This window comes from Sander vitreus, chromosome 7 (genome assembly GCF_031162955.1).
Source record: "Sander vitreus isolate 19-12246 chromosome 7, sanVit1, whole genome shotgun sequence".
NCBI lineage: Eukaryota > Metazoa > Chordata > Actinopteri > Perciformes > Percidae > Sander > Sander vitreus.
This window is the reverse complement of record NC_135861.1, coordinates 19,348,788-19,362,103: the sequence shown is the minus strand read 5'-3', so window position 1 is coordinate 19,362,103 and position 13,316 is coordinate 19,348,788. Positions and strand designations below refer to the sequence as shown.

The window sequence follows — 13,316 nt, the reverse complement described above, 5'->3', positions numbered from 1 at the left end:
AATTAGCAAGCAGAGACTGCCCTTAAAATGATCAGCAACCTAATGACTATACATGAATCATTTTTACACAGTTTCATAGAACAACAAGCAGTAGAAAATTTAATTCAGTTTTACAACATAATTATACAATCATGGCAAACTCCATTATCAGTCTTCACATGATTAATCCAGCATTTAATATAAAAAGCACATTCCCACAAACAGACGGTATTGCACACATTCTAACTACAATCTCACATAATAGCATTGACAAAACAATAGCATAATTCTTTTTAAAAACGATCTGTACATGGTTTCCTCCACTGAAAATTCATAATCTGGGACACAGAAACCGATAGACTGATTCACAGCGGGAAACAAAAACATTTACAGTACAGTTCACAGGTTGCCACAACTGGAGTTGTGCCTATTTAGACTTCCTTCGTTTGGCCTGGGTGGGGCTTGCTCCAGTTTCTGTTAAAAAAGCGTATACAAGTGTATTAGGGAAAAGGTAGTAATGCCATGTGTATAGCTTAGGCACATAGACCTCAACAGTCCCACAGCTGACTCCGGAAGTAAAAATCCCATTGATTTTCTCCATAAGGATTTAGAATATCAGTCATAATGTCTAAACCATCCGAGGTAGACTGACCCCGAGCTACGTGGTTGTGAAACGAAGGTTTCTGCTGCTGTAGAAGCTAGAAGTCCATATGAAATCAACCTTGCGTCAATGAAACAATTGAATGGGGAAAAACACTTCCGGAGACAGAACCGAAAAAAAGGTGGGTGGTCACTGTTGAGCTCTATTAATAGATATTCTGTCTTTAAAGCTGCTTGTGTGTTTACGTTACCTTTTACAGCAGCACTGGTGCCAGGCCTGGCTGATCTCTTCCTAAAGCCGCTGTCTGCTACTGGCTCTTCCTCCACCTCCTTCTCTGCCCGGGAGCTGCGTCTGCTCGGTCCCTTGGGCTTCTCCACAGCAGCCCTGGGAGGACCAGACAGAAAAACAACCACAAGAAGGGAAGGACAACACACGGATGTGTTACTAAAGATGCAAGGGTGTGAGTTAACTCTGCTCTACTCAGAGAAAGATATAATACCACTCAGGACTCTGCTGTTTTTCCTCGTCTACCACAGATGCTGTCCGTCTTCATCCCGACAGCATCCACTACGTCGACATGACTGCTTGTGTCTTTGCAGCACAAACATGTTAAAATACATACCTTGGGACTAAGTTGATGGGCGTCTTTCTTTTCTTTGCCCATCTGTGATAGAAGTGGAAAAACAGCGGCAAACTGTAAACTGTGCTGAACAAACATGGCTTCACTTCACCATATATATGACAAACCCCAGGAAAAGAGAAGTGGCTATGAAAGGTCAGTGGAGTGGTGCAATTTGATTTGTGATAGACTGTTCTTTGTTTAAACTTCTGACATGCATTAGAATATTTATATTGTTGCATGCCAATCATACATACCAAGTGCTGAGGCCACGTGGCTCATTGTTTTCGCCATGTACCTCCTTGGACAACCAAATGAACTCCCTGAGTTTCAGTACAGTTAGAAATGTCTAAGCATTTCCCCTTCAAGAGCACAGGACTTAAGACTAGGCCAACTTTTCAGAGATCAATAGTAACTCCCTTCATAGACCCCAGCACATGAAGCATTACACAGCTAATCAACATAGTAGTTAAAAGAATACAAATGTTACGAGGAATCTTACCCCTGCTCAGAACCTGTCGAGACCTCTTCACCTGAACAGGACAAAAACAAGAGTTAATGTTATGCCACCTAGTCCCAAGTGGCTCATATAAGATAATATGGAAATGTTCTTTTCTATTTAATACACATATACACAATAAGCGTTTTTTAACAACTTCTTAAAACAAAGGTGACCACACTTACCCATCTTCTCACTGGCAACAGGTTCCTGAGCCTGTGGGACATCTTGTTGAATAGGTGCTGGGAAAAAGGATAAAATAGTTCAACTGACACATTTGAATATGTAAAACAAATTATTAGTTAGGAATATGTATCACCGATTGCTCAACTAAAACCACATATAGAGTGGCTTTGTAAATGTATATAAAGTGTTGAGCAGAAGGCTTGCGCAACAGTCTCTCCTCCACTGTCACCCCCAGTTAGCAAAAGTTTTGCACAAAGCAATAATTTTCCTTTTTAAAACAAGAAAAAAAAAAAAACAGTTCGGGAATACTAAATACTTTTTGTAAATGTACAAACCCAGGAAAGCTTAATACTTAAGATTGCATGACACTTTACGAAGGATCATGGCCAGAATATGGTCATTATCCTGTTTACTTAATAGTTGTGCATTTACCTGGGGTGGTCTGAGTGGTTTCAGCAGATACAGCAGCTGGCGGCATGGGGGGCTCTATAGCTGGAGGGTCAGGCTGAGCTGCTGAAACTCTGCTGGGGTTAACAACTGGAGAGGATGTGGTAGGTGCAACCTTCAGAGCAGGTCCAGATCCAGCAACAATGGACGGTACGGGACTTTGTACGGGAGCAACCGTAGAGAGGGTAGCAGAAGAGACACCTGTGGTAGCACCAACTACAGTGACAATAGGAGCTTGAGAAGTTACTGCCTGGCTTGAGATTGAAGCTGGTGCAGGCACTGGAGCCTGGGTAACAATCTGAGTAGGAACAGCCACTTGGCCAGGAACTGGGATTGAAGAGGAGACAGCAGGAGGAGTGTTTGGAGCAGCAGCAGTAGTAGTTTGAGGAACTAGTGTCTCAATCTGAATGGCAGGACTAGCAGGAGGATGAAAGCTCTGTGGTGGCACAGCCCCGGTGGGCCCCTGCGCAGACCTTTCTACAGGACTCTGCTGGGAGTCAGCTGTACCAGAAATAGCTGCAGCAGCCTGTCCAGGTTTACTTTTCAGCTGGGCAGTGGGAGATTGAGACATGGGGCTCTTTCGAATAGTGTTAGCAGCCCCAGGACTAGAGCAGAGAGGAGGAGAAGCCAGGGGTGGCGGAAAGGGAGATGTTGTTGAAGGGCTTGGATGGGGAGATGGCTGCCGGACTGGAGGAATAGGTTTCTGAGCAAAACCTGTCTCACCTGGATTTTCGGTTTTGGGAGCCCCTGGGTTAATTTGCTTGGGAACTGAGGGAGTACCAACTGGGACCGATGAGGACACACTTGTGGCAATCTGGACCTGTCCAACAGCACTTCTGGTAGGCTGAGTGCTGGTCATGTTAGCCAATGAGGACTGGGTGGAGCTTGGGGCAGAAGAAAGTTGAAGGTTTGTAGTGGACACTTGGATAGGCCCCACCATGGTGACTGACTGTGATACCATTGTGGTACTGGGAGCCACAGATGCACCTGGGACCTGGAAAATTGGGTTGATAAATACAGGGGAGGTGGTGATAAACTGAGGAGGACGGGGGACAGGGGCCTGCTGCTGGATGTCCTGAGGTCTAATGTTCTTGTTAGGGACAGCCACCATGGTGGAGACCATAGATGTGGGTGCCTGGGGAGTGGGGGCGGAGGTGATGGGGTTAGAGGTGACAAACACAGTTATCTGGCTGGGGGAAATTGTGCTAGAAGAGGCAGGGATCTGTATGACTGAGTTAACACTTGTCACAGGTTTAGGACTAGGGCTTGGTTTTAGAGCTGAGCTGGCTGAGTTAAGCACTGAGCTGGCTGGGTTTAAAACAGAGCTGGAGTTCGAACTGGTACTAACAGTTGAGGCAGGACTGCTCTGACCGGAAGTGACTGGGTTGGGGATTACACTTGTGGTGGTATTAGTGTTAGTACTGAGGGTGGGGCTGAGGGTAGGTGTTGGGTTTATATTTGGACTGGGATTGACACCAAGGTTGGAGATGGGGTTTTGGCTAAGGCTGAGGGTAGTATTAGAGGTCCTGTTAGGGCTAGACTGCGAGTTGGAAATTGAAGCAGGCTGCAAATTAGGACTGCTGGTAGGGATTTTTACAGCAGGTTTGGGTTTAGCTTCTGACTCAATTATAGTGGCAGTGGAAGAAGTGACAGCAGCTGACATATCTGTACTCTGGGAATTACTGTGGAGTGGTCTCTCTAGATCCAAAGCAGACTTAGGGCTGTCCTTCCCCATAACATCCCTACCAATATTACTCTGTATTGGTCGAAGAGGCATGTTTGGGATACCCGAGTTATCCAGTAACTGGTTGAGGGAGGTTGGAGCTGACCTGAGAGTAGGTGAGACCTCAGAGTCCTGCATAGATGCTGTGTGTGCTGGGTGCCTCTCGACTGCACCAGCCTGCAGTTCCAAGTCAGGTTTAGGCTGCTGAGGCATGGGGAAACGAGGACTTGCCATTCTGGGAGCTGATAACTCCCTCAAAGACTGTGGCTGGGGCATCTGTCGCTGCTCTGCCGTCATCATTCCCTGACTTTCCCTGGCTCCCTCAGCAGGGTTACCTTGCATCCCATGGAAGGGGCTCTGGGTCTGCGGTGTCTCCATGGCCCCACTCACTTGTGAAGGCATAGATACTGGACTTGGGGGTACTGAGGTAGGGCTTAGCATCATGGTTTGCCCCTGAGGGTTGACCAACTGCTGCTGCTGGGGGGGAGGGCAGGTGATGGCCATCTTTGTCCCTTTTTGTCTCCCTGGACTTGGGGTGGCTGACTTACGGCTAGAGGCTGGACTTGACCTCCTACTGTTACTAGGACTTGCCCTCTTACCCTGCCCTCCAGTCTGCCTGTCCTGTTTAGTGCCAGTGCCAGTAGAAAAAGGCTGCTGACTGTTGTTAGTGTTATTTCCACCCACAGTGCCATTGTTGTTCCCTGGTAAAGTTAAGCTAGGAGGGGCCTGTCCAATTGCTTTCAGTGTTGTTGGGTTAAGACCTTGCTGATCAAATCCCCTGTTTAGGTTAGGCTGCCTGGGAGGCAGAGGAATGTTGATTTTGGGAGGAAACAGCCCTGCAATAGAAGCATTTAGCCTCTCAGGTGAAAGGTTGATTTCGGAGGGCTCAGTACTGGGTGGACGATTAGTTGGGGTGAGAGGATGGTGGTACGGCCTGGGGCTGGCTCTGTTGGGGGTTTTTGGCCTGGAACTCTGTGAGGTTGTGGGGACATTGGGGAAATGAAGGCCAGGCATGGGGCCTCCTTGCTGAGGCTGACTTGGTAATTGTTGCTGGGGACTGGCTCCAGTATGCTGGGGCATTGGTGATGGACCAGGGCCTTGCTTCATCATGTGAGCGTTTGAGCCCTGATTGGCCATCATCTGTTGGGTTCCATTTCCAGGCTGCAACCCAATGTCGGGGCCACCAGGCCTGTCCTGCTTCGGGTGGGACCCTGCAATAGCCTCTTCAGTTCCAGTGCCTTGAGGACCTGCATCAGGATGGGACATTCTTCGTGCAGCGCCTACAAGCTAGAAAGGACAACAAATACAGTGTACAGTTTACACCTAAGAAAATAAATAGTGCACTCACAAGTAAAATTCAAATCATGAGATGTGAATGTCAGGATTATGTTTACATATGCTGGAGCACATGGCCCTCACCTGTGAGTTCACCATCAGGGGCATCCCTCTGGATTTGTCAGGTGACAGCGGTACCCCTCCATGTCCTTGAAGGCTGATCATTACAGGTATGTTGCCTTGCTGTGAGACTGGGAGCCTCTGCACCTCAGGTGGATTGCCCATGCCCCTAGGAGTAAGCTGCCCTCCTGGGGGGATGGACATGCGATTCTTTGTCTGCTCCTGCTGCATCTTCAGCATCATCATCATCTGCTGCTGCTAAAATTCAAAATGGGGATCACCATGAAGCATAATTAGATAAGCCGTTGTGTTCATAACAAAACGCTGTCATTAAGGAACATCATGATGATAATAATAATAATAATAATACCTGCTGCTGCAGGTGTGGTTGTTGAGTTTGCTGCTGCTGTAGCTGATGAGGGTGCATCTGGGGCTGGCCTTGACCCGAAGTCTGCGGCCCCGTCATCCCCTGTTGCCCTTGAGCATTCTGGAGACCCTGCATCTGCTGCATCTGTTGCATCTGCTGCTGCTGTTGTTGTTGTTGCTGCTGCATCTGCTGTTGTTGTAATTGTTGCTGCTGTTGCTGTATTTGCTGCTGTTGCATTTGTTGTTGCATTTGTTGCTGCTGCTGCATTTGTTGTTGCTGTATCTGCTGCTGTTGCATGTGCTGCATTTGTTGTTGTTGTTGCTGCTGCTGCTGCTGTTGTTGTTGTTGCTGTTGTTGTTGTTGCTGCTGCTGCTGTTGTTGCTGTTGTTGTTGCTGCTGCTGCTGTTGTTGCTGCATAAACTGCATGGGTACCTGCTGCAATACTCTCTGGTCTGCAGGTTGGCCAGGAAAGCCTAGGTAAAGTGTAGAGAGGCATACATATACAAATTGGACTCAAGTACACATTTTGACAAGTAAAGCATACTGTAAAGTTACTACTACAAATGAAAAAGCAGATACAAAATAATTGCCAAAATTGATTCTGTCATTTACCCGCAGGCCTGTTGGCAAAATCAGGGAGTTTCTGGCCAGAGTTATCTAAACCCAAACTCTGTTCACCACCCAGATTTGGTAGTTCGGAATCCTCCATGCCAGCAGCCACATCAACACCACTAAAAGAAAAAAATAGGTGACACTGAATCAATGAATTAATGTAATAGTGATACAACATACTTCATCTGTCCACCATGGAAAAAACAAACCTGTAAGAAATACAAATTATTACCCAAGTCCCTCTACTTGCTGTTGTCCCTCTCCCTCTTTGGGCTTCTTCTTTCGTGCTGGTTTCTTCTTTTTGGGTTTGGCCTGATTGCCCGCCCCTGCTCCCTGTTTTCCTCCTGGCCCAAACTGGCTGGCTGATATATCACTCTGCAGCAGGTTGACCAGCAGTGGGCTAGTCAGTGTTACATCCTTGTTGACGGGAAAGCCTCCTGGCTGTACACAGGGTCCCCCCATTGGCATCTGACCTGGGAACTGTGGGTTAAAGTTCATGCCATGTCCTGCAAAGTGGCCATTTCCCATCTGCATGTGCTGAGGGCCCCCCATCATGCCTTGCTGCTGCTGCGCCTGCATATCAGGGACCATCTGTTGGACCCCCAACTCCCCTGTCCCACTATTAGGATCTCCCAAAGGATGTGGGTGTTGTTGAGCTGCCTGTTGTTGCTGTTGCAACATGGCCTGTTGCTGTTGTTTCTGCTGCTGCTGTAACTGCTGCTGCTGCAACTGTTGTTGGATAAGAGGATGACTTGCAGGGAGCCTCATCTGTTGCCCATGCATGCCCATAGCTTGATTAGGATTGCCAGCAATAGGAACCTGGGGTTGTTGCTGGTTCATCTGCTGGTGTTGTTGTTGTTGTTGTTGTTGCTGCTGTAGCTGTTGCAACTGGTGCTGTTGCTGCTGTTGTAATTGCTGTTGTTGGAGTTGAGCCATTTGCTGCTGCTGTTGTGGAGTCATCTGCTGTGGTACAACCTGGCCCTGGAACTGAGCCATGTTACCTGCAACGTTTGGAGCAGGGCCACGAATCATCTGGCCAGGCATGACCCCAGCTGGAATCTTGCCTCCAAATGCCTGCTTGTTGCCTTGCATCTGATTGGCAACCATTTGTTCCATCATGGAGTTTTGTTGCTGTTGTTGCTGCTGCTGCTGCTGCTGCTGCTGCTGCTGCTGCTGCTGCAGGAGCATGGCCTGGTGCCCTTGGCCTCCAACCATCTGACCCTGCCCATGCATCACCCCCTGGCCTTGCTGAGGCATCATTTGCTTGGGTGGGGTCATCCCTCCTCTCTGCCCTTGACTGAGGGGCCTTGAAAGGACAGTCTGACCTCCACCCTGGCCTTGAACCTTCTGGCTGGGGGAGGAAGACACGGGCTGGACCTGATGCTGGAGGCCCATCATCTGGGTCTGGAGGCCAGGCTGTTGCTGGCCCATAATAGGCCCAGCGGTTGTACCAGGGGGCAGACCTGCCATGCTACTTTGTACACCCATAACATTGGGTTGGGCATGAGGTGGACCCTGCATTGAGTTTGGTGTGGAGGCTGAAGGAGGAGCTCCTGATGTAAAATGGAGAGGGAAAATATATATTTTTTTAAATCAGTTTAAATGGGTTTTGCAACAGGTTATAAGCTATTATGCCTTCTGCTAACTCCATGTTAAGACATGGCGTGTCAGATGAGGCTGTTGACACATCATAGCAGTTCATCAAATCTAAATGTCAACAACCAACAGACTGCACAGCTGGGACTTTAAGAGTTAAGTATTATTATTAGCAAAGTATTAATATAGTTTTAAAGTGATAAAAAACACTTGGTGGCTAATGTGCAGTGTCTTTAAATTGTCCTAAAACAGCAACAAAATGTACCACTAGCACCAATTCTTCCAAGTACACTAATGTTGTTTCATGTGACAATTCTGCAATCTTGATGTGTTTGTGTTATGAATGTTACTCTGACAGTGTTCAAGTTTGACTGTTGCATTACCACCACAAGAAACAGCATGGGGTAAAATATTAGTGACATTCTAAATTAAGCTAATTTAACTAAATCTAACTATCAAGGAAGGAATGTGTGTGTGTGTGTGTGTGTGTGAGAGAGAGATAGAGAGAGAGTCCGGCTTGTCCGTCATTCGATTTTGTCCCCAATGAGATTGCATGTCACAATTTGGTGCAGTGTTGACACGTGTTTATTATTAATACACTTTGAATAAACCATAGGGAGCGCTCTGTGCAGAAGCGGGGCTTTTCAGAGCTCTGCGAACTGACCAAGTGGCAACCTTCGGTGCTGAAAAATGAAGCCAATGCTAAAGTGCCAAAAACGACAGTGCATATTTATGCATACTTGAGGGCGTGTTGCTTTGGGTGACAGGTAGGCTGCCATCACAGGAGGCGAGCATACACTGTAGGCTTCATTCAGCCCTCCTCAGCTTCATCCACGCTCCACCTCTTTGCCCATTTTTGGATTAGCCAACGGCAGGTACTGCCAAGATGGCGACCAAGAAAGCCCAGTGTTGAGTGTGAAGTGGTTTGGAGGAGCGGGTTTCAAGAAAGCTGCATGCAGCAAAACCACAGGTAAAGCAATCAACCTGTTCTGAACCTGCATGTTTTCAACAGGCATTGCACTAGTAATTCAAAATATAATATGATCACTTTAAAGGTTGTTTTTTTAAGCTACTCAATTTCAACAAGTCTACGGTGAACTGAAAACATTACTTATCTAAAATAATACTAGATTAAGCTGTGATTCCTACTGTTGGTAGTTCATATGGCTGGTAAACTGATGACCCATTGCAGTTTATTATTTTTAAAACCATTTTAGTCCACTAGCTGCAGTCTCAACAATCTTCTGTGCTGGTGATAACAATTCATATGTGCTGATCTCAAACTTCAGGTCTACAACTATTCATTTTGCCATTACTATTTAATAATAGTTATAAATTCATTTTAAGCATGGTTCTATAAGTGCGGTTTTCAGTGGGAAAAACCTAAATCTTTAATTATTTCAGTAGTTACTAGTTTTGTAGAAGTTAACGGCATATAGGAGATGCGGTAGTGCTTCAGTAGCCATGTCGTTGTTGTTTTTCCAGCAGTTGTTTGTATCAGTCAAAGAGCATATCATGACAAAGAATAGTTGTAAAATGTAAAATGTCTTGCCTCAGTACATGTAATTGTCACATGTAATAGGGATATTTGCCAACAATGTTTGTGCATGTGTAAACAGCAAATCTTTTACCTGTGTGAGTCATCGCTTGGCTGCTCTGTAGCTGCTGACTGGCTCCTCCACCAGGGGTTCCTGCAGTGCTGGCACTCACCTGACCTTGGACAAAGTTTGGGTTTGGAAAGCCCATGGGACGCTTTTGCATGCCTGTAATCAGTATTCATTGATTTTGTTATTGTAGACATCAGAGTACTTTTAAATCCCATAATAAGGCATATACATGGGCAAAAAACACACGAAAGAAAAAACGTTTTTAATTTGCATTTCAGCCTACCAAGAAACGGTTACCAACTGTAACCCACCTGGGTGAACTTGGGCCCCAGGCTGTCCATGCTGGGGCATTCCCATGAATCCTTGTTGCATGTTACCCTGTTGGCCGAGGGCTACTCTTCCTGGTGATCCAACGCCCTGGGGAAAACCCTGTGGAGTTGTAGGTCTCTGAGCCATCATGGGAGGAGTCCCAGGTGAACCCTGCTGAAAAGGAGACGAGGAGGAACCAGGGGACTTGGCAGTGAGGTTGCCCTGCGGTCCAGAAGTTGGTGGAAGTGGTGGAGGGGGTCTGGGTGGTCCTGCAACACCACCAGGGCCAGCCTGTGGGCCTTTAGGCTGGGGGGCAGCAAACTGACCAACTCCTGTCTGCTGCTGTTGTTGTAATTGTCCCTGTCCCATGGCATTGAATACCTGCCCAGCCTGCTGGCTGCCAAATGGGTAAGGGGGTGGAGGGTGGCTGGGAGTCTGAACTGTAGCAAGGGAGGGTGGACGTTGAACCATTTGGGCTTGGGGTGGGGGCTTTCTCCAGGCAGGGCCTCCTTGGGCAGCTGGTGGCTGGAGGACCCCAGAGGGCAACTGGTTCCAGCCAGGAGGCACAGCCATCTGGCCCGATGGGTTGAATGGAGGTCTAGGTCCAAGCTGGGAGAGCTGAGCTTGCTGCTGGGCTTGTTGCTGTTGGTGGTGTTGTTGTTGTTGTTGTTGAAGCTGCTGCAGTGCAACAGGGTTGAGTGGTCTCCCACCCTGCATGTGATGGGCAGCCTGAGGAGGCATTGGGCCTGAGACATGGGGACCGGCCTGTTGGTGGTGAAGTTGCTGTTGCTGCTGAACTGACATGCCTGGCATCATTGGATCCATAACATCTGTAGGAGAGGAGGATGCAGATTTCCATTATTGTACTGTCCAAGCTGTAAGATATTCAAAATTACATCATTTATCATTTGACGTACAAGAAACAAAGACCTGAACCTGTCTGTGAAGATGGTCTCGGAACACGAGGATGCATCTGTCCACTGCTGCCTGGTACCATAGCCTGACCTGCCATGCCAGGCCCAGTGGGAACCATCGTTGGATTAGCCATCCTAACCCCTATTATGAAAAATATGTGCATATTTAAATCACTTTAAACCCTCAACAGAAATACAAAAGAGAAAACAATCATACTCCTACTACTAAACAAACTATTGTCCAATATGCAAGCACAGTTTCAGTCTAGTTGGTATACTGTTTATAGAGACAATATGTAATCAATTCAGTAAAGTTATACCTGGACCGGGCTGACCTGGAAAGCCAACATCCATTCTCATCTGGCCAGGTGCTCCAATTGGTCCATTCACTCTGACTTCTTGTACTCTATTTGGTCCCACAGCCACATTGATGGACCCTTCCCCTGAACAACAATAGAGGGAACATGTAAAATTAACATTTATTAGGGCCTAGCTTGTATGCTTTATTCTTAAGTGCCACAGACAGATAAAACATTGTCTCTTGGATGCTGTTTTAAAGTGACATGGAGCTTGAAGGCTGTGCAGTTACCTTCTATCTGCACGGAGAGAATCCCCAGGTCTCTGAGCTGCTGCTGGTTGTTCTGGGCCAACAGTCTGAGTCGCTCAGCAGCATCCCGAGGAATGTTGAAGGTAACACGCACACTGTTCCACGGCTCCACGTGCTGTGGCTGTAGCCTCTCCGAGCCTAAAAGAGGGACATTTAATGGATCCAAGTTACAATTGCAGTGTATACAAGATGGAGAGAAAAAAAAAAAAAAACTAACCCTAAGGAAAGATGGACAAACAAAACTCTTGCTGGGAAATACAATAGCACGCAGAAATCAAGACATGTTGGAATTGTTTACAACTAATAAAAAGATCTTCATTGTAAAAGTGAAAACAAATCTCTGAGAATTGTCAGTATATAAGCAGTTAAGGTTTAAAACAAACAAATTAATATGTACTGTTTTTTCCCCAACGTAAATTAGAGTTAAACAACATTAAACTAACCCATATCAAGCATGTTTGGTATCCCACTGAGGATAGTGTCAAGTTTTTGAATGAAGTCCTCATCCTCCATATTCCCTTGAAAGGCAACAAAAACTGTAAATCCTTCTCCCTCCTCGCTGTTTTCTTCCGTGCCATCTTGCGTGTTGTCTTTCTCCTCTTCTGTTACTGTGCCTCCATGGCAACTGTCATCATCCTCCCCAACACCAGAGTCCCTGTCGGAATCATTATCAGGTTCCAGGTACTCAGTCCTCTGGGACAGCGGAGGTGGGGTACGTCGATGCGCCATCCTCCCCTCTTACTAGGAGTGGCGTTTGAACCGTTTTATGCTGAAATTGCACATAGGAGAGACACAAATCACTAGTCCATCCTATAAAACACTACTGACAGTCAAAAAGGACAGAGCTGACAAAGTAAAGTGGATACTATCAGTATTGGAGTAACGTTAGTAAAAACTGTAGATCAGATGCTGGATAAATGTTTAGTACGTTCTCAGTTATACACTGCAAGTTTCAGGTGAGACAAGGTCAAATAAAAAAAATGTATTCTTTCTTTTTGTTTATTCACGTCAAGTAAATATATGACGTTATCACAGTAACGTTAACAACACACCTCTATGTTAGTGACATCACTGTGACGATGCTAAACTTATAACAGCAGACATGATTTGCATGTCAAATAACGTTAAAGTTACATTGTAGAAATCCACTACCCTAACCGGTGGGCAGCTTGGTTAACATGATCGGCCCAGCAGTAGCACGGGCCTTAGCGCAAACATAAGCTAACGAAACGAAATCTAAATCGGCAGGGAGAACACAAATATCCCGTAACGTTATCCCATGTCATTGTGCATTTCAATGCCGATAAGAACAACACTTACAATTCAAATGAATACGTTTCTAGCAGTTATCGCACTATGAAAGAGGATAAAAATGAATGTCAAGGCGGTTCCTGCTGGCTTCATCGAAAGCTCCAGTTAGCAAACGTTAGCTAGGTAGCACAGCAGTTAATTCATTACGAATGCATTAAAACACAACTTTTTGGCTTCCAAATTCGTTAGCTTTAACTTGCAACATATCATCAGCAGTAGATTCCGCACGAAAAAAAGCAAAAGCCTTACCACATATATTCATCTGAAAATAAATTCGACCAGTCGACATCTGCTAGCCAGATTAGCTAACAAAACATGAACCACAAGCAAATCAGAAACGATGTCAAGGTAGCGGATATACTATTTCCGGTAGTGCTTTCCAAAATAAAATCCAAATTGAGGAAGAAGCAACGTCCCTTTGAGAAAAAACAAAACACTTAAAGTAACACGATAAGTTATATTATTACGATATAAATAATTATTATTTATATTATCAATAAATAATAAAGTAGTTACAAAAACAAATCCAGTTACATTCCCTCCA

The 13,316-nt window shown here is 46.0% G+C and overlaps 1 protein-coding gene across 4 annotated transcripts; it reads right to left on the bottom strand.

Annotated features, from left to right (window-relative positions):
• Positions 1–71: 71 nt before the first annotated feature.
• On the bottom strand, positions 72–13,171 carry ncoa6 (nuclear receptor coactivator 6). 4 transcript variants are annotated; one of them, XM_078255153.1, is made up of 17 exons: positions 13,022–13,170; positions 11,905–12,230; positions 11,444–11,599; positions 11,175–11,297; positions 10,871–10,996; positions 9,943–10,770; positions 9,656–9,787; positions 6,661–7,981; positions 6,429–6,547; positions 5,820–6,289; positions 5,474–5,707; positions 2,317–5,341; positions 1,884–1,940; positions 1,702–1,732; positions 1,203–1,244; positions 831–964; positions 72–453 (listed from the first exon to the last, which is right to left on the bottom strand). In XM_078255153.1, exons 2-17 carry the CDS (start codon positions 12,188–12,190, stop codon positions 407–409), a joined length of 7,131 nt encoding a protein of 2,376 aa, XP_078111279.1. In that variant the 5' UTR covers positions 12,191–12,230; positions 13,022–13,170; the 3' UTR covers positions 72–406. The 4 variants fall into 4 exon arrangements, with proteins under 4 accessions (XP_078111279.1, XP_078111280.1, XP_078111281.1 ...); XM_078255154.1 differs by having other exon boundaries at positions 10,877–10,996; XM_078255155.1 differs by lacking the exon at positions 1,203–1,244 and having other exon boundaries at positions 13,022–13,171.
• Positions 13,172–13,316: the final 145 nt, after the last annotated feature.

Excerpts from the sequence above, each read along its gene's own strand:
- ncoa6 (XM_078255153.1), bottom strand. The coding sequence starts at position 12,190 with ATGGCGCATCGACGTACCCCACCTCCGCTGTCCCAGAGGACTGAGTAC. Across the intron at positions 6,548-6,660 it reads CAGCAAGTAGAGGGACTTGG|TGGTGTTGATGTGGCTGCTG; the intron begins GTAATAATTTGT and ends TTTTTCTTTTAG. Across the intron at positions 1,733-1,883 it reads TGTTGCCAGTGAGAAGATGG|GTGAAGAGGTCTCGACAGGT; the intron begins GTAAGTGTGGTC and ends TGTCCTGTTCAG.